The sequence below is a fragment of the Callorhinchus milii genome, unplaced genomic scaffold (genome assembly GCF_018977255.1).
Source record: "Callorhinchus milii isolate IMCB2004 unplaced genomic scaffold, IMCB_Cmil_1.0 Scaffold3, whole genome shotgun sequence".
Taxonomy (NCBI): domain Eukaryota; kingdom Metazoa; phylum Chordata; class Chondrichthyes; order Chimaeriformes; family Callorhinchidae; genus Callorhinchus; species Callorhinchus milii.
The window spans coordinates 86,029,796-86,049,408 of record NW_024704744.1 but is presented as its reverse complement, the minus strand read 5'-3'; the positions used below and the strand labels follow the sequence as shown (position 1 = coordinate 86,049,408).

Sequence of the window (19,613 nt, the reverse complement as noted above, 5' to 3'; positions counted from 1 at the left end):
ACACTGTTCAGCCTTTATCATTGTGTCCCATTGATGACAACAATGGCATCTCATCAGCACAAGAAGCATTGTGTTGCAGTGAGCTGCCTTTGTCTGTACTTGCACTTGAAGTGCTCAGTCTGATCCTTAAGAGTTGCTGCAACATCTTCTAATATATTTTCACAAGGTCCTTAAAACTGAGCTATTTACTTTGCTCAATTTTTTGGCTGAAAACCTCCAGCTTGGCAACATCTTACAATTGGTTCTTGATTCAACTCCCCTCTTTCTGTTGTCATCCGTTGTGTCCTACTTACATTTTGTGCTTGAATTGCTTTCTCAAAAAATAAGTTCATTTACATAATACTAAGTGCTAATCCATCCAGCGATTATTTGAGCTGTTGGGTAGTTGAGTTCTGTTTTGTCACGTTAGGTGAATCCATTAGCATTCCTTAATATCATTGAAACCATAACTTATATTTTTTTTAAAGAAATTATTTGAACAAATGACAACTACCTTTCCTCTTAGGAAAATGTGCTTGTTTCTATGAGGTTTGTCGTAAATCAAAGGTTAAATATTTGGAGCTGCTCACCTCGGAACCCACCAAATGCATCATTGTACTTTCAGGCTAATAATGGTCCTTGGAGTATAAATGTAGCAGAAGCTTAACTGTAGCATTAGAAATAACTATTACAGGTATAATTGAGGCTTTGTTCAAATCTTTAATGGGTCAACGACAATTAATTTAAATATTGAAGGAACTTTCCTGCCAAGATACTGTTGGTGGTAGAATTGGCATTCTTTTAAAATTGTAATAATTCTAGTTATAGAATTTGTAAACAAAGGGCTTTGCTCTTAATAACCAGCGTGAACTATGATACAAAAAAAACATATCGGTCCTAGAAGAATTAAACTATCTTTATTGTTTTTTTAAAAACAAATTTGTATATAAGTAATATCGAAATGGTTAACAGTCATTGAAGTGTTTCTTGTGAGCATTGTGGTAATCTGTTTTGAGAGACCTAGTTTTGAATCTTATCCTATAAACTTAGTGTTTGGATTTCTAGTTGGAGTTCCTTGTTTTTGCTATATTTATGATGCGATATTTTGCATCGAAAATCACCACAAGAGATTCAGCTGAATCTTCTGTGATGTTGTATTCTTCTGTATCACTTTTATCTTCAAAGCTACAACTCATTGGAAAAATTCTGGACAGCAACATAGAAGCGCATGTAACAGACATTTCATTATTTAAATTAAGAACTTAAATTTCTTTTCTACCTACAACTTTGTTCCCTTCCCCACAGATTGTTAGGAAACTTTTTTTTCAGATGAAGAGGGATTTAAGCAAATGAACAAATTTCTAAAAGTGAAACCTTTTAAGATCAATAGTATAAAAGATTTTTGCACAATAGATTTTTAATTTCAGTGGTTTGAACAGAACCAGGAAAAGGTAAAGCTAAGATAGGTACTTGGGAGTTACAGAATATGGAGTGGGAGGCTTCATAAAAGAATCAAGTGAGAGCAAATATCTCTTCAAGGTCTGTGCTACAAATATATTCTGGATGGTTGAGATATGACATGGTTTATTTCAGATTACACCAATCATAAATAATGCGTAACTATTGTTTCTGCACACTTAATTGTCAAATGGAACACTATTTCTGTGCTCTTAAATGTTGGTTGTGTCATGCTTGGAAAGATCATTCTACATTCCTGAAAGTGTGCATTTTCTTAAGTAAACCTGCAGCTTGCACATAATGTTCTTCAAAGTTGAAGCTCAGTGTGTGTATTCAGTGAGCAGCTGAGCAGTATGAACCATGAAGATCCAAGATTTATTGTGCGCTATGCTGTTAGCTGATCTGAGTGTCAATAGAGATATTGCTATTTTCTCCAGCTCCCAGGTTTACTGCATGAAAAGTCTGCCAGAATTGCCATTCTAGGTCACCATATATTGAACTGTGTTGGAGATGTATGTATGTGGACAGGATCAAGCTTCGCTATGTCTCCTCCATAGTTGAGCAGCTTTCTGGTGCCGTGTCCAAGTACCCATTCAAGTGTGACCCTTAAAAATAAGAATATCATTTCTCCTGTCAATTATTATGACCCTCTGGAGAGATACCAAAAGGATTTTTTTTGCACAAAAGGGCAAGACAGGAAGGGGAAATAAAAACAAAAGTACTGTCTCGGGAAGGAAAGGTGCATTATCTTACACCTTTGAAATGTCAGTTGAGGATTGTTAATTAGCATGCATGCTTGCCCAAGTGCAAAACACAACCTATTTTTAATGATAATCTCCCATTTCACGTGCATATCAAGATGCAGATAGAATTTAGACCATCTGTAGTTTGTTTTTAAGTGCACATGGAGTGGTTGCATTGAATGATGTACATTGGAATCTTAAGATCTTATTATAGCTGCAAGTTCCAAAGGTCAAAGGGAGTTTTTACTGTACAATAACATTTCTGAAATTTTAGAACTATTTAAAAGCATTATGTTGAAAGGAATGACAACCATGTCCATAGATATTCAGAAAATTAGGTAAAGATAGTGGTCAACATCCAGTCATTGATGAAGTTGGATAAAACTGAGGATTTTATGTAGGATTCATTAGATTCTCTCAAAATCCAAACCAGTTTCTTCATATTGAACAAAGTCTATGTTCAGTTTTTTGCTTTCATTTGCTACCTCTCCAAAACATTGCATCTTATTCCAGGAACAAAAGAGGAAGGAAACTGGGCATCATTTACTGGAAGACTGGGTTATTTGTGCTCTTTCGCAATCCAGCAAGTTCCTCTTTTTTTCTCTCTCTCTTGATAACTTTCTTCTCTCCAGCTTTTTGGTGAGCCCAAATTATTTAATTAACTATTTAACTAGGGTTCTAATCCTGTCCTCACTGAATCTTGCACAGATATTGCTGGATTGTGGTTGATGATTAGAACTTCCTTTGCCAAGTCCAGGGAAATGTTTACATTCTCAAAGCACAGATCAAGGGTTAAACCTGGGAGGTTGTCAATCTATAGCTCAGCCTCATTTGATGAAATTGCTAAATCGTTTTTGAGATGATTCTGAATTTGTTTGGAGAATGACCAGCAGGTGCCACTATCCTGGCAGAAGTCTGAAATGCATTACCTTTTGTCCTCATGATTGGGGAATGGTATAATGGAAAGAATATGGAGAAAATACCTTGAGTGAAGGTGAAGAGGAAAGTGTATAAATGCATGTCCAATGAAGATCAACACAATAGATTGTATCCTCAGTGAAGAATCATTGTGTGCCATCAAATTTATGTTATCGTGAGGGCCATGGTTTAAGTGACCCTGGCTACCCTGTATAAAGGGTGCTGCATAAATGCATGTTGTTGTTATGAATGAGGGAGCCATAAATCTCTTGTTAAGAGGTGTGAATTGTTGCTTGTCATTATCGTGAGGTTTGTTTTGAGTGCAAATTAAGAACCTCAAATATAGTTTTACAGCAGTTAATTTATTAATAAAACTGGAACTTGAAGAGGGCAATTATAATCAGCGGGTCTTCATGACACTCCCCAAATTAGGAATGTGATAATTAGCTGCAGCTAATTTTCACTAAAACCAGCTTGTTGCAAGCCCTGTTGCAGAATTTTTAAAAGCTAATCTTCTGTGTGAAATAAATCAAACCCCAAAATGTTGCTGAATTGGAAATATTCCTTCACACGTAGAAATTTGTCGCACAGCAATTAGAGGATCTAGGTCTTTTACATTCGTAAAAATCCCTGTGATGTAAAGCACTCTTAAAGGGAGAAAGTTGGCAGAAGAAGTAAAATATGCAAAATTGTCCGATGTTTGGTTATGCATTTTAACAGTGTCAATTTTGAGAGAATGTAATGAATCCTACGTAAAATCCTCAGTTTTATCCAACTTCATCAATGACTGGATGTTGACCACTATCTTTACCTAATTTTCTGAATATCTATGGACATGGTTGCCATTCCTTTTAACATAATGCTTTTAAATAGTTCTAAAATTTCAGAAATGTTATTGTACAGTAAAAACTCCCTTTGACTTTTGGAACTTGCAGCTATAATAAGATCTTAAGATTTGTATGTACATCATTCAGTGCAACCACTCCACGTGCACTTAAAAACGCGGCAGCCAATTGCGCACAGCAATGTCCCATAAATAGTCGTAGATTGAAAATGACCAATTTATTGTTGTTTTGTTTTTTTGGAGGAATTATTATTGCAGGTTTGTTGCTGTGAACAACAACAAATTGCATTTATATAGCGCCTTTCATGTTGAGAGGACGTCTACACAAGCATGATGTGAATCTCTTCATTGCCGAGTCAACATTATATTGAGACTTCCACATTGTTTGCACAGGAACACACAGATTTTGTCCCATGTTGTCAACAGTTGGAATATGCAGCCCCTTAATACAAGATGAAGGAATTCAGGGGGGTGGGTGAGATGAGAATTTACTGTTTAAATTTTTTACTACATTTTAATCCTGCAGCAGTTTATTTCTGAATTAAGTGTGTAGGGACAAGTCCCTTACAGTGATCTTTCTGAAGTTTGTATACAAGCTTTTCCTTTTCCCCTGAAAATTCTGAGAAAGTGTGCCCCAGGAACTTTTAGTGCTTGGTTGGCATTGTTTTCAATGTATACTTTACCAACCTTACATAATCAAAATAAGCTGTCATTTCGTAGCGATTAATTCAAAGTTACATATCACAGAAATTCTTGGCTTATCTAAACTAGTAGACATCTTGTTTCTAACTCAGGAAAGATCCGCTCAGTCAGTGTCCTTCTGTACGTAGAATTCATAAACATTATCTTTGGCTGCATCAGTACTCCAGAAATGAGAGGAAAGGCACCAACCTGTCTGCACGATTTGACCATGTGGATGGAACATGTCTGTTCAGCGCCTTGGGGCGTCCTTCCGACGTGAAAGACACGCTATAAATGTAATTTTGTCTAATCCTCTCCTCACCTGACATATTTGTAGTACTCCCATACTCCTCAGGTTTAGAATAGATAACACAACTGAAACATTGCATTGTGTGAATCTGTGTGGATTAGTTTGGCACTCCAGGGGCTTTTGGAGTCCTGTAGCATAGTGGTTAGAGCCCTCGCCTTGTAAGCAAGAGGACTCCACACACCTCTATTTATTTAGCAGTAAGCAGAAACCCGGTTGTTAATCGATTGGCGGATCGCTTTTCCGGGGGTAATAATCCCTTTTAAAAAAAATTATAATTTGATTGCTCAATCCACGACTGTTAACCGGTTAACCCGAAATTGTGCAGTAATCCTGACACTGTATAAATCATTGGTGAGACCGTACTTAGTGTACTGGGTACAGTTTTGGTTGCCGTAGAACAAAAAGGATATTGGAGAAATCGAGAAGATACAGAGGAGGGCAACCAAAATGATTGAGGGAACGGAAGACTGTGAGGAGTGACTAAGTAAATTGGGCATGTTCACACTGGAAAAGAGAAGATTGATTGCTGACTTTAAAATTCTGAAGGGGCAAGACAATGTAGATCATGACAGGCTGTTTCAACTTACCCATAATAGTAAAACCAGAGGATACGGCTTGTGATTAAAGGAGGGTAAATTCAGAACGAATCTACGCAAACATTATTTCAGTGAGCGAATAGTGAACCTGTGGAACAGATTCCCCAGGGTGGCGGTTGAAGCAGTAAGTGTTGATTTTTTCAAACACAGGAACACTGAATTTCTTATGTTTGTGGGATACTGCTGTGCGTGTTTCGCCCACAAAATACAGTCAATTCACTTTACAGTATATTCTGTGAAGCGCTTTGAGAGATGTCAAAGACATGGTAATGCACTGTATCAAATGATTATTATTATTATTTACCTTCTGAGCTGCTGAAAAAACAATTGTGTGCAATTTTATAGAAATAAAATTTTCAGGGAAAGCCTTTCCTCTCAACTCTGAGGTTAGGGTATGTGCTTATGCAGACATAGAGTACTTTTTCTGAATTCTAGGAACAGGAGGGCACTGATTGAGAGGATCTTGAGTATGAAGGAAAATGTCGATTAGTTACATAAGACAGGAATTTCTAAGAATATACGAGTCTCTTGTGCATTGGGCAGAGCTGCATAATACATGCATATGTTTTGCTATTTTAATTTTTTAAATATCTTTTGCCTTCAACTCCTCAATTGGAAGAATTTTTTTTAACCTTACAGTCACCTCTGAACTAAATCAACATCCTTCCTCGGTTAAATTTCTGTGAAACACGCTTTGACGATATGATGGTATCTCTCAATGCTTAGACTGAAATTAGAATATTCTCCCACTTCAACCTTTTATATAAAAAGTACATGTATAACCTTTTTCTTTTTTTCTCTTTCTCAGGGATTGTGCAGTTGACCCAACCTGTGTGTTGTGCATGGAATGCTTTTTGGCCAGTGTGCACAGAGAACATCGATACAGGGTAGGTCCAGTAATTATGTACCATATTCAGTTTCACATTTTATTTTGGCAATGACAGTGGTAATGACCATGTAAAATAGTTCATCATAAAATTCCAAACTTAGTCAAAGCCGTATGTTTTGCATTACAAATCAAAATTAGGATTAAATCAACCAATTTAACTATAAACAGCATGTCAGTCTGAAGTGTGGGTTTCTCTAACAATTCTACACATCTCACCACGTGGTGTGATTGTGAAGACATGGACCAGGTAGATTTCAGTTTTCAGTTCTTATGAGCAAATTTCCTAATGTCAGGAAATGTTACTACAGATGGTCTCAGTTCCCCAGGTGATGAGAGCAAAATATTAACATTATCTTGCCATGTTGCATCAAGTGAAAATGTTACAACAACAAGATTCCATTTATAGAGCGCCTTTCACGTCGGGAGGACGTCCCAAGGCTCTGTACAGTTGGGTCAGGACCCGAGCAGGGGGGAAATGGTCAGGGTGAGGGGAGGGAAGGAGGATTTCAGCTTTCACAATGGAATTGCAAAAACTAGGAATAAATCTCTGGTTTCCTTTTTCAAACAAAGTGAAATTGTGGGTTAATGCAGTTGGTTTTCTCTGATGTAAACTCCAATTTTCTTGTGAGAACAAAATGTTTGACTTGTAAACTGAATGACTTTGTATTTTAAAACCATGTATCTTAACCCGCTCTGCCTTCCCTCACCTCTGTAACATCGCTCGACTCCGCCACTACCTCACTCCTCAGGTCTCTGAAACTCTTGTTCATGCCTTCATCACATCCAGGCTCGACTATGCAAATACCCTGCTTGACGGCCTTCCCAACTCCTCCCTCCACAGGCTGCAGATAATCCAGAACTCTGCAGCCCGTGTCCTCTCCCGCACCAAACTCTGTGACCCCATCTCCCCCATTTTCGCCCGATTCCATTGGCTCCCTATCCTTCAGAGAATCCAGTTCAAGATCCTGGTCCTCACATACATAGCCCTCCATGGCCTCGCCCCACCCTACCTCTACGACCTCCTAAGCCCCTATCAACCCTCCTGCTCTCTCCGCTCAGCCGGCTCTGGCCTGCTCCACGTCCCTTGACCCACCCGTCCCACCATTGGCAGGAGAGCCTTCAGCCACTCTGCCCCCAACCTCTGAAACTCCATCCCCAATCACTCCGCCTCGCCCCCTTCTTTGCCTCCTTCAAGTCCCGCCTCAAAACCCTCCTCTTCACCCATGCCATTGGTCACCCCCCTTCCCCTCCCCTCCCTTCTCCCTCCCTGACCCCAGCTCGGGTCTGAAATGCAGTACACTGTCTTTTGGGACGTCCTCCTGATGTGAAAGGCGTTTTACAAATGTAATCTTGTTGTTGTATTTTAGTCTCTTTAAGGAAAGATTAACTGGTTTCTTGATGGCAACTGTTGCAGTTAATGTAGAACTTGTCAATAAAATACCTGTTTCATCTTAGTTCTCCAGGGTTGCTAGGCAATAAGATTTTCCCTTCCCAAGCCCAGCCTGCTGTGTGTTTTGGGCTTTGTGGCTATTATGATGTAGATATAAATTGTAACCTGTTCGTTGCTGGTTGTTTGTGATCTAGATGACTACATCTGGTGGAGGTGGTTTCTGTGACTGTGGAGATACTGAAGCTTGGAAGCAAGGCCCTTATTGTCAGAAACATGAACCAACTGCTTTGGAGGCTATGGAGGAGGTTTGTCGTCTTTTGAAATCTGATTCAATCAATCTAACTTTGCCCTGTATCTTTGTCCTTATAAATAATTAGGTTTCAAAATGATACAACACAGAAATGGGCCATTGATGCAGCTAGCCTGTGCTAGTGCTTATGCTCCACACAAACCTTCATCCCTCTTATTATTTTCAACTATATTAAACCTCACGTTGGGACTTTGAGTTTACAATCTAAGATGTTGCAGTGGAACAGGGAGCATTGAATTGTGTTTCCTTCCTTTTAATTAGATGTTAAACTGAGATCCTGGCTGTTATTCTCCCTTTGTTGTGCTGTGTCAGGAGGAATACCAACTAATAGAATTATTGAAAACAATATCCTGTATGTAACTGGTAGATTCATATGTCGAGCAACTTGGGAACAATTTAGTTATTTGACGTGAATTAACCCAATTTTCTCAATTGCAACATTTCAATTTTCATGTGATGCACCCTAGATTGCTCCATTTCAGTTCAGTTTGGACTGTTACAATAAGAATAATCCTTGCATTTGACATAGCATCATATCACATCAACAGCATGTCTTAAATTGCTTCACAGGATTTACTATAGATTGCAGTAACTGTAGTAAGCATGGCAGCAACTTTGCACATACCAGTATACCACAAGTAGGTTTGAAGTGAATGACTGATTCCATCTAGTGATGTTTGAGGACACGGAAAACATCCCTTCTCTTTTTCAATAGTGCCATGGGAATTTTAATGTGCATCTTCTCAGACAGACAGTTCCTCATTTATGTATCATCCAGAGTATCGTTCAGCATTCTTCTATGACATTTTGACATTATTTTCACAGGATCCATTGGCACATTTGTCTGAGGACATGATTGGACGAACGTATAACATTTTTGCCATTGCATTCAAATATGCTGTAGATATCCTTACCTGGGTGAAGGAAGATGAGCTTCCTCTTGGGTTAGAGCTCCCGTAAGTGTTTTAATTTCTAAATTTCACAAGATGTGATTTCTGATTTTTGAATTGCATGTGTTTTTGGTTAATGAGGACCTTGTAAGAAAATTTTAACCATTCCATGTTAACTTTTTCTTAAGGGAAAAAGAGGATGCTTACTTCTGCATGCTGTTTAATGATGAAGTCCACACTTACGAACAAGTGATTTACACCTTACAAAAGGCTGTGAACTGTACACAGAAAGAAGCTGTTAGTTTTGCAACCACTGTGGACAGAGACGTGAGTTTTCTTTTTTCTGGTGTTTTGAGAGACATTTCCAACGTTTAAGAAGAATGTTTTGACATCAAAAATGTGATTGAAGTTTACATTTATTCTACTTATTATTCTTGTAGCCATTTGTTTGCTTCTCACCATGTCTCTCTACTGCCCCTCTCTGTCCCCCTCCCGGCCTGTGCGGTCCACTATTAATTATGAATTTGAGTATCTGGTTTCTCAAAGAAAGCAGCACTTATGCAATCTGTTCTTTGTAAAATTTAGAGAATCATTCTAGTAGCATCTTCTCTGCCTTGAGCTATTATTTTAGAGCTTAAATTGTAACATTTCACTATAAAATACCTTTCTCTGTTTTGTAGGGTCGTAGATCAGTTCGATATGGTGACTTTCAGTTTTGTGAGCAGGCAAAAACTGTAATAGTGGTAGGAACTTTGCTTATTCTCCTTCTTATTTTGAATAAATGTTGCAAGATGCTGGTAAATTCCTTTGTGCTTGAAGAGTCTGACAGTTCTGATTTAAAAATTTGTTGGTGTTGCTCTAGAGAAATACCAGTCGACAAACCAAACCATTGAAGGTGCAAGTAATGCATTCATCAGTCGTTGCACATCAGAGCTTTGGCATAAAGCTGCTAGTTTGGCTTAGCCATGTGATTGGCTATTCAGGTAAGTGCTGTCAGAAAATAAGTTGATTTTATGTTCTTGTCTACACCAAGCTCTGTTATCTATTGAGGAGAGTGCTTGTGTTTACATAGAATGCAATACAGTTGACAAATGGCGTGATGTACCACCAATAGAAATAGAGAAAAATAAGTTGCACAATATTTTTTCTCTCTGCAATAAAGACCCCATACTCATGCAGTTGACATTAGGAAAGGGTTCCTTGGTGCAGAGTTGATGCATATTGTGAAAAACGCTGGCTGCAACCAGAGTAGATTCATTGACTAAAGTTGAGGAAGGAGCTTTGAATTGAGTGTTGGGTAGATAGCAGAGCTGAAGCCACCTGATCAACCCTGGTTGGTCATTACTATATTGCTAGTATCTAACTTTCCCAGGATCAGCTCTTCCTCTTGTTCATCACGTTGAACTCAATGGTTCTGCTCCCGATGGCTCTTTGCCGTATTCCTACTAGGCACCTTATCAAAGCAAGAATTTTTTATAGAATCATGGAAATTTCCAGTACAGAAGGATGCCTTATGGCCCATCTAGTCTGTACCGGTGTTCATAAACAGTCCTTTCAATCCCATTGCCCATCCCTATCCACATACCTCCTCATTTTATGGAAATAAACCGTATGATTTTTTTTCAAATGTTCTGCTCCACTCATGTTTCAGAAACTGCCACAAGTAAAATCAGCTATACTTAGAAGTGAAAGTCAATCGGTTAAAAAAAAATCACCCAAATTTTAATGTTTAAAATCCAAATTTGCCTATTTTTTTTCCTGGTGTCCGTGATTGTGTGTTGACACCCACTCAATTGCAGTGCAAAGTCCCAGGTTAGGGGTGTACAAAAGTAGATGAGACTACAGAAGAAGGGTATGTAATTTCAGTACATGTTGGGAAAAGCAAATTTGGTCCTCACCCTATCAATCCCTTCATGCCCTAGCACCTCCCGATTCTCTGATTTTCTCTCCCACTCCTCTGCTTGCATCCTCCACTGGCCAATTTGGTCTTACTGCATGTCCCTAGTTCCACCACCGGTGGCTAAGCCTTCAATTACTGCATTCCTAAGCTCTGAATCTCTCTCCATCTTCTCCCCTCTCTATGTGTCTTTAAATCTCCACTTACAGCCTAACCCTTTGACTGCTAAGGGGTTATCTCCCCTTCTCCTTTCTCCCTTGTTCGGGATCCCATCCATCATTGTTTAAAACTTCCAAGATAATTTCCTGCATGAAGGGCCTAACTAAACACAAGTTATTGTTTGATTGGGTAAATGGAGGAAACCTTAAAAGATGTGTGGTATGCATCACTGAGCCAGATTAGAAAGATGGATGGCTTTTCCTTTGGTGTTAGCATAAGCATTTGCAAATTGTTATTGAAACTGAAGTCAACGTTACTTCTTTTTGCCTAATGAAGGTGGATTAAGGCGGATACTATGTCAAGTGGGGTTACAACAAGGACCAAATGAAGAAAATTCCTCTCTTGTTGATAAACTGATGCTTTGTGACTCAAAATTGTGGAAAGGTAAAGTTCCATGAAATGAGCAACACGTTGTTTACTTTGCAATCATTCTGCATAATATATTATGGGGGGGGGTCACTTAATTTGGTCAGGTGGGGCGATTTAAGCCTCTGATTTCTATGGGCACTGCTATTGGTGGCTTGTCAGCAAATAGTATGTATTTCTGTTGGTTTAATTGCTGTTATATGCTGGGTCCCAAGTTCTATTCAATTTATTCTTGTTGCATTTGAGGGATTACAGTATGAGAATAAAGAAGAAAGCATTTGCTGCTTTAGATCAGATACAGATCTGCAGCAGAAAGTTAAGTCTCGGGTCAACCTTACTACTACTACAACAACAACAAGATTACATTTGTGTAGTGTCTTTCATGTTGGGAGGACGTCCCAACACGCTGGACAATCATCTGGACATCTGGATCCTCATCCTCACCTACAAGGCCATTCACGGCCTTGCTCCCTCCTACCTCTCCGACTTACTATCCCCCTACGTACCTGCCCGTACCCTCCGTTCCTCTGGCTCTGGTCTGCTCCACATCCCCCGCCCCAACCGCCCTACCATCGGTGGCCGGGCCTTCAGCCTCTCAGCCCCCAGGCTCTGGAACTCCATCCCCCAGTGCCTTCGCCTTGTTTCCTCCCTTTCCTCCTTCAAGGCCGCTCTCAAGACCTTTCTCTTTGACCGTGCCTTCAGCTCCCCTCTCGACTCTCTACCCCCTCCTCACTCCCTCCCTTCCCTCCCCTCGCCCTGACCATTTCCCTCCTGCTCAGGTCCTGACCCAATTGTCCAGTGCCTTGGGACGTCCTCCCGACGTGAAAGGCGCTCTATATGGAATCTTGTTGTTGTTTTGCTAGTCCATATTTTTGTTGTGGATTCTTACCCAATGGGTCAGATGGTGCAAAGGTCTTCAATGTATAATCTTTGCATCTCCAAAGAAAGAAGAGGTCTCAAGCCATCACTCACAGTTGGATTCAACCAAAAACCCACAGTTAGGTCGTTATAGTAAATTGTACTACCATTTTGTTTAAAAAAAATAGCTGTTTGTGAGAAAGATCCTGAGTTACTAGTGGTTTTTGTTTTAGTCGTTTTGTTAGAATGGAAATCCTAGATTTGTTTTAGGTAAGGGGGCAATTCAGAGCATCTTGGGTTGGTAGAATTTAGTGCAACACTGTTCTATCTTTTAGGAATTATTTAGAATTTTTTTATTTCCTTCTGAAACTTGTTTTGGTGTTAGTAATTTTGCCTTAGTCTAAAGAATAATAAATTCTTTATTCTGCAGGAGCCAGAAACATCTATCATCAGTTGTTCATGAGCAGCCTTCTCATGGATCTGAAATATAAGAAACTGTTTGCGGTCCGTTTTGCAAAGGTAAGTTAACTTTCAGTAATCTTAGGATCATTCCAGTGTATCCAAGAATACATTTTGACAATGTGCAGCGAAAACAATTTTTTATTTGCCTTTTCAACATTTTCGGATTTCATTTGTTGGATAATTTTCTTTGTTTCTGCCAACTGACCACATTAATGAATTAATAAAAGCTCTTTATGCTAAAATGTAACTTGGGTACCATAAATGTGCGAAGAACAAACAAAGCTTTGACATTTGTAATAGATATCCTGTAATTGCTTACTATCTGCTTTGTGCAGATCCTTTATATACAGAACCTTTTGCTGAAAGTTTGTAGTCTTAGGTTAAGAATTTACAGTAACTATCTTGCCTCTTACTTCATATATGTTTGGTATTTAAGAATTTCTAATACACTTTTACACCATTTTATGTAGCTGGATCAGTAAAGGTATGATTCGTCTGCTAGTTATTCCCTCTAGTAACTATTAATCCATTAACTGCTGTAAGAAATGGTTAAACATGAAGTCACTCTTTTGTTCCACCAAAAATTGTGGCTTTTCTCATAAATAAAACCATAAGTTAAATAGTCTGAAATTGAGTGTGTTGTAAGATTTGCTGATGCTCTGTGCTTTCAGCTAATACTTCTGAGACCTACATTTTCATCCGTCCCAGAGCGATGGAATGAAATAATTCCTCTTACTGCTAGAATTGTGTGTGAAATGAGGATGAGTGGATAATACAACTTCCAATGGGCATATTGTAAAACCTGACTGTCCTATACCACATCAGCACCTTGCTATTTGCGGTCACATCAAAAGCTAGTGTAGAATATGGGTGGATGGGAGGGACTTGTGGTTTTCTAAGACTGGGTCAGAGCAAAGGGATTTTTACAGTACATCTACCTTTATCATTAGCTGACATGCGAGTGCTTGGTGCTGCCAGTGGGTGACAAAAGTTGATAAATTTCCTTTTGCACTACCATCGATATCCCTAATTGTTTGCAGAAGTCCACCTCTTTCAACCCCCCTCTGCCCTAGGTGGTTGTGTGATAATTCTCATGTGTTAGAAGAAAACATGGGTGGGAATTCCCTTCCAATTGATGGCTTCTACTGAATTCTCTTAACAGAAGTTTAGCTTTCTTCATCTCCTCCCCTGAGTATGTAGAAATTGGGAGGACAACTTAATAATTGACATTTAAATCTAAGGACAATCTGGACTTGATCTGGAGGTGAATTTCATCTTGTTGTTTAGAATTACCAGCAGTTGCAGAGAGATTTTATGGAAGATGATCACGAGCGGGTAGTGTCAGTGACCGCTCTATCTGTGCAGCTCTTCACTGTCCCGACTTTGGTGAGTACTGTGTATTTTCATTCAACTCATTTGTTCCCCTCCTTGCTTCTTCTCTGCCTTTTTATTAGAACTATGAGAGGTTGCAGACTGAATATGTGAATGATGACCACGACAGGGAATTCTCGGTTACTGATCTTTCAGTGCAAATTTTCACAGTACCTTCCCTGGTGAGTAGTGTTTCGGATCGAATTGGCCGCAGAAAGTTACACTAGTCTTACAGATGAAAGATGCTGTCCTGGCAGCAAAATTGTAAACCAGTTTAGGTAACCCCCAGCTTCTCTTGATCAACATTTGATTTCTGTTGCTACTTGGCCAAATCATTATGATCAGCTTTAGATATTGCAGGCTTCCAGTCAGAATTTGCCGCCGTGCAGATGGCTGCATTGTCATCATTTGATGAAGGGTGAGAGGTTTGGACACAACTTGCTCTTTAATTCACTTGGCTGCTGAATGACAATTGATTAGTTTCTTTTTGAAGACTATTAGTCTTGATGCTGGTATGCAAATTATTATTGATTGTAAAAGTAGAGAGTTAGGTTCAGTGAATTTAAAACGTTTAAATTTTCTGAAACTGAATTTGCAGTAAGATTTAATTCAATATGAAAAAAATGAACAGCTGTCAACACTTCAAGTTGGAGAGAGACCAGTTCATTATCAATACCAGGGAAATAATTTGAAGCCACTTCTCCAAACAGAATGGACTTCCACAAATCAGATAGATTTGAACTATACAACCAGAATTTTTGTTTCACAGACAGAAAACTGGAAAATCTGGCTTTCAAAACCGATTTCCTAGACTAATTACCCACTGAGCAACTAACTGCTCCAGTATTGATCTATGTTGACCTGGTCACTGTGATCCAGATGGACTTCCCCTTAGCTATCTTATTGTGCATTTATATTTCCATGTTTTTTTTCCTGATTTACCAAATGCTGCTTTGTAATTTTGTTTTGGAGTATTGAAGATGCATATCTCTTTTGTAGCTCTGATCACTGACTTTGTTGAATAATTAGAGTGACTGATTAATTTCAGGCTCGCATGTTGATAACTGATGAAAATCTCATGACAACTATAATCCAGACCTTCATGGATCACTTGATGAGACAGAGGGATTCTCACGTCAGGTTTCAGTTCGAGAGGTATACAGCGATACAGGCCTTCAAATTCAGAAGAGTTCAAAGCCTCATTGGAGATCTGAAGTAAGTGAAAGTTTTCCCCCATCTTTATTGATTGTGCTTATTGATGTATTTAAGAACCTAGGCCTGAAAGGTCAAACATACAATTAAGTGCTCATATACATGGATTCCTCACTATCCAAAACACTATGAAGTTGAATGGTAAGAAGAAATTGACCTGAATTCAGCCTAGCATAATGAAAAACAGAATGTGTTCACTGATGCTCTATTTATAGAATAGGAAGTTGTAGAGAAAACACTTGACAAGTAAACCAATTGCAAAACACAATAGATAGAGAGCCTTGAAGTTTCCATATAAATCAGTATTTTATATTTAGTGACTAGTGTGTATAGGCAACTAGATAGATGGCAGAAATTGGGTGTTATTGCAAAGAAGGTCCTCAAACTCAGTATCCTGATCAATGAACCTGTTTTTGAGATGCAATGCTTTTTTTTCCTCTCCCCTCCTTCTAAACAGGTATGTGTTAGTGAGCAAGCCCACAGAGTGGACAGACAGACTAAGGGAGAAGTTTCTGGAAGGTTTTGAGGTCTTTTTGGAGCTGTTAAAACGTATGCAGGTTGGTTTGATTATTTTTAATTTGTTTTGCCAAATAGGACCAATATTGGTTCTGGATAAATGTAATTTCTGTGACTTTATGGAGATTTACAAAGTGTATATTGAGGTGTATTGATGATAATTGCCTAAATTTGTGAGAACACTGAAAATAAATTGAGCATGAAAATATTTTGCACAGTGCTATGTGATACATCAAATGATTGTTGGCCATCAAAGAAGGCCACAAAACAAAGTCTTATGAAATTCACTAAAAATCTAAGTGGAATTACGTTGTTAATAATAATAATCCTTGCATTTGATATAGCGCTTTTCACGTCTTCTAGACGTCCCAAAGCGCTTCACAGAATATACTGTAAAGTGAATTGACTGTATATTTGTGGGTGAACGCGGCAGCCAATTGCGCACAGCAATGTCCCACAAACAGTCATGGATTGAAAATGACCAATTTATTATTGGTTTTGGAGGGATTATTATTAGGCGTGTGGAGTAAGGAAACTTGCCCAAGGTTTCGCCCTGCCTGGAATTGAACTCAGGTCTCTCACTTGCAAAGTGAGTGCTCTAACCACTGAGCTACAGGACTCCACGTTGGGTTCTATATAATAATAATAATGCTTGCATTTGATATAGCGCTTTTCACATCTTCTAGACATCTAAAAACGCTTCACAGAATAGACTGTAAAGTGAATTGACTGATTATTTGAGGGAAAAATATCACATTTATGCAATGACTACTTTACGGATCAAGCCCACACAACCACCTAAGAATTATGATTTTGTGCACTTCCATTTAGAAAAATGCAAATTGTCTTATCTTAAATATTTAGAAATCCAACAGTAATAATTGTAAGTAGGGCACAGTATTTAGAAATCTAACAGTAATAATTGTAAGTAGGACACAGATTGCACAGAAGGCTAAACATTCAGTTTTACAAGAAAGTGGGCATTTGGTGACAGTAATTAAGAACAGTAGAGGGGCATAAGATGTGGACCAAAAAAGGTCTTAATTTCAGAAGGCATTGCATGAGGACCAAAGACTGGTAGCTCTGAACATTTTTGGGGGGGTTCATTGAAAAGGGTTTCGGTAAGAAAAATAAGGTGCTTGTTAAATGTAAATAGTAATGTTTGACTTGTACCTTTAGCATATATTGGAGAGAAAAATGTTTCTCTAAAATTAAAATCTTTCATTATTGCATGTCTGTTTAAAATCTTATTCGAAAATGCTGTTGCAAATAACCTTCATGGGTTGATGTGTGTGAAGAGAATGCTTTTGTGCTATGGTCTGCATTTTTTTAGCCTTTGAGAATTCCAGTGACATAGTATTTTCATTCAGCTCTCCTCTCCAGGGCAATTGGCAAGGGAGCGCTCAGAACTAGGATCTTTCTGACAAGACCAACACCCACATTATCAGGGTTTCCCTTCTCATCCCTCTTGGAGGTGCACAAAGTAGAGCACAGTAACTCCTGTCAGAGGACTTGGATGAGGAGGAGGGTGACCTTTCAGGTATCCCAACATCAGAGTTGGGCCCCTTGTTGAGGTTGTTAGACCAATTTAATCTGAAAGTTTTATTAGTCTTTCAGTTGCAGTAGTGTTTTTTTGCAAGCTGCTTGAGCAGAGTCATCTCTTCTATCTCTGCCTCCTAGGAGATTTTAATAACAAAGGAGGTCAACTAACTTCCAGGTTTATGAATTGCATATTTAGACCAAGCTTTACATTTGAGTTGAACGGTTGGGCACAATGTATCTGTATTAGTTTTGGAATGTGAAGCTCACTTGCAGGATAAATAGATTGTATTGGAATTTCCTTGGCATATTAACCAGCTGGAAGAATTTCTTTGTATTTTCCTGTGGACCTAGGCTACAAAGCCTCTTGGGATAGACAGTAGAAAGGTTGGCTCCAGTATCACGAAATTGGGGGAAATCATTCTCTGACATTATTTGGAGACTGTTTGTACCCAATGTTGAATTGAGGTGAACAATACAGTCGTTGGTTTCCTTAGCCAGACCCCCAACGTCACAACTTCACAAGTTCCCTCTAGTCTGTTCCTTGTATTGGATTAGCTCCTGAATTTATGATGATATTCAGAGTTAGGATGCGTATACTGAATTTGAACTGTGTGCAACTTTATCAAATACATTTTTGAAGTAATTTTTCAGGGAATGGAACACATTTGAAGGTCCATTTCTTGGTGTTGCAGCTACCTGTACATTTTCTTAATTTCCAGAGCCTTGTGGAAATGGATGGAGATGAAAGATGATTGTTGCCCCTGAAGTGGGGTTCTGATATTTCAAACCACTACAGTTGAGTTAATATCTACAATATCTAGACTTTTTATTCTTATCTTGAGTATAAAAATTGATCATTTGGTTAGCCGCAATCTGAATATCTGGCAACAACAAATAATTGCATTTACATAGTGTTTTTCACGTCGGTAGGAGGTCCCAGTGCACTGTATAGCAGAGGGTTGCACAGAAGTTGGGGGTTGGATTTGGGAAGGGTGTGTGCCGGGGGGGTGGGAGCAAAGATGACTGAAGGCATGGTCGAAGAGGAAGGTCTTGAGATGGACCTTAAAGGAGGTGAAGGAAGGGGCAAGGCAAAGGATCTCTGGGATGGAGTTCCCAAGAGTAGGGGCAGATAGGCTGAAAGGCTGACTGCTGATGATTGGGGGGGGGGGCAGGGCGGGAGATGTGAAGCAGGGCAGTGCCTGCTGAGTGGAGGGACTGGGTGGTAAGATTTAAGAAGGTTGCAGAGTAGGTCCAAATCCCTGACTGTCCATCGCCTTGGCACGTCGTCCTGACATGAAAGGCGCTATACAAATGCAATTTTGTATTATAAAGTGGGCAAGATTGTGGAGGGATTTAAAATTGAGGGTTAGGGTCTTGAACTCAGTCCACTGGGTGGAGCAACTGGAGATGGGTGAGGATGGGGTTGATAGACTCACCGATCTAGTGTGGGAGAGGACATGAGTTGCACTACAAATATCATATTTGAGCGCAGTATTCCCGCTTGAAAGTTCCAGAAATTTCCACCGTCAATAACTCATACAATGCTGAATGCAACAGTTTGTCTGTTACAAACCGTATATTGTGTGAGATCCTCCTTGTATCAGCAGTTCCTTCTCAGAGATACATGCTCTTTGGTATTTTTTAGACTGATACCTCATTTTATTGACCTTGACAAGGGGAAGAGCTGAATGGATCCATCAGAATTTCAACCCAGAATCATTTGGTCTCAGTTTTCGTATTCATTGTTTGTCTGAATTGCATTATAGTATTGCATATTATATTTGCTTATATTTTGTTTGTGGTGCTCCATGGTAACCAACTAAGCAGCCTGCAGGCAATAGGAATTCCTTGTTCCGTTACTTCAATATTTTAGAAGGATTTGATTGCTTGCTTGGAGATCTGTTGTGGATGTAGCTCCTCCAGAATTACTTATTTAAGGATACTGCTGGAGCAGGATCCTATTGGCTTGTGCAGCATATGGTGATGAAGATACCAACTATTGAATGACAACATCGTTCACATAATATGCATCAGCAGTGCTTTGTCCTATCACTTTTGAAATGATTAGTTTGTACATATATGATTTTAATCGTAATTCGTAATGATACTCGGATCTAACCCAGAAAATCAGACATCTGAGCTTCACAAACTTTGAACGGTTG

The 19,613-nt window shown here is 39.0% G+C and overlaps 1 protein-coding gene across 3 annotated transcripts in view; it reads left to right on the top strand.

The window, feature by feature from the left end:
* The window catches only part of ubr2 (ubiquitin protein ligase E3 component n-recognin 2), a 62,698-nt gene that overhangs the window by 8,159 nt on the left and 34,926 nt on the right, over nucleotides 1–19,613 (top strand). For 2 of the 3 annotated variants that reach the window (XM_042333783.1, XM_007892458.2), the window contains exons 3-13: nucleotides 6,338–6,416; nucleotides 8,003–8,113; nucleotides 8,944–9,074; nucleotides 9,197–9,335; nucleotides 9,689–9,751; nucleotides 9,871–9,991; nucleotides 11,401–11,508; nucleotides 12,779–12,867; nucleotides 14,098–14,196; nucleotides 15,230–15,396; nucleotides 15,851–15,950. In XM_042333783.1, the coding sequence (XP_042189717.1) occupies nucleotides 6,338–6,416; nucleotides 8,003–8,113; nucleotides 8,944–9,074; nucleotides 9,197–9,335; nucleotides 9,689–9,751; nucleotides 9,871–9,991; nucleotides 11,401–11,508; nucleotides 12,779–12,867; nucleotides 14,098–14,196; nucleotides 15,230–15,396; nucleotides 15,851–15,950 (1,207 nt within the window). Of the gene's footprint in view, nucleotides 1–6,337; nucleotides 6,417–8,002; nucleotides 8,114–8,943; nucleotides 9,075–9,196; nucleotides 9,336–9,688; nucleotides 9,752–9,870; nucleotides 9,992–11,400; nucleotides 11,509–12,778; nucleotides 12,868–14,097; nucleotides 14,197–14,264; nucleotides 14,364–15,229; nucleotides 15,397–15,850; nucleotides 15,951–19,613 lie in introns of all 3 variants that reach the window. The other variant, XM_007892459.2, reaches the window with a different exon arrangement.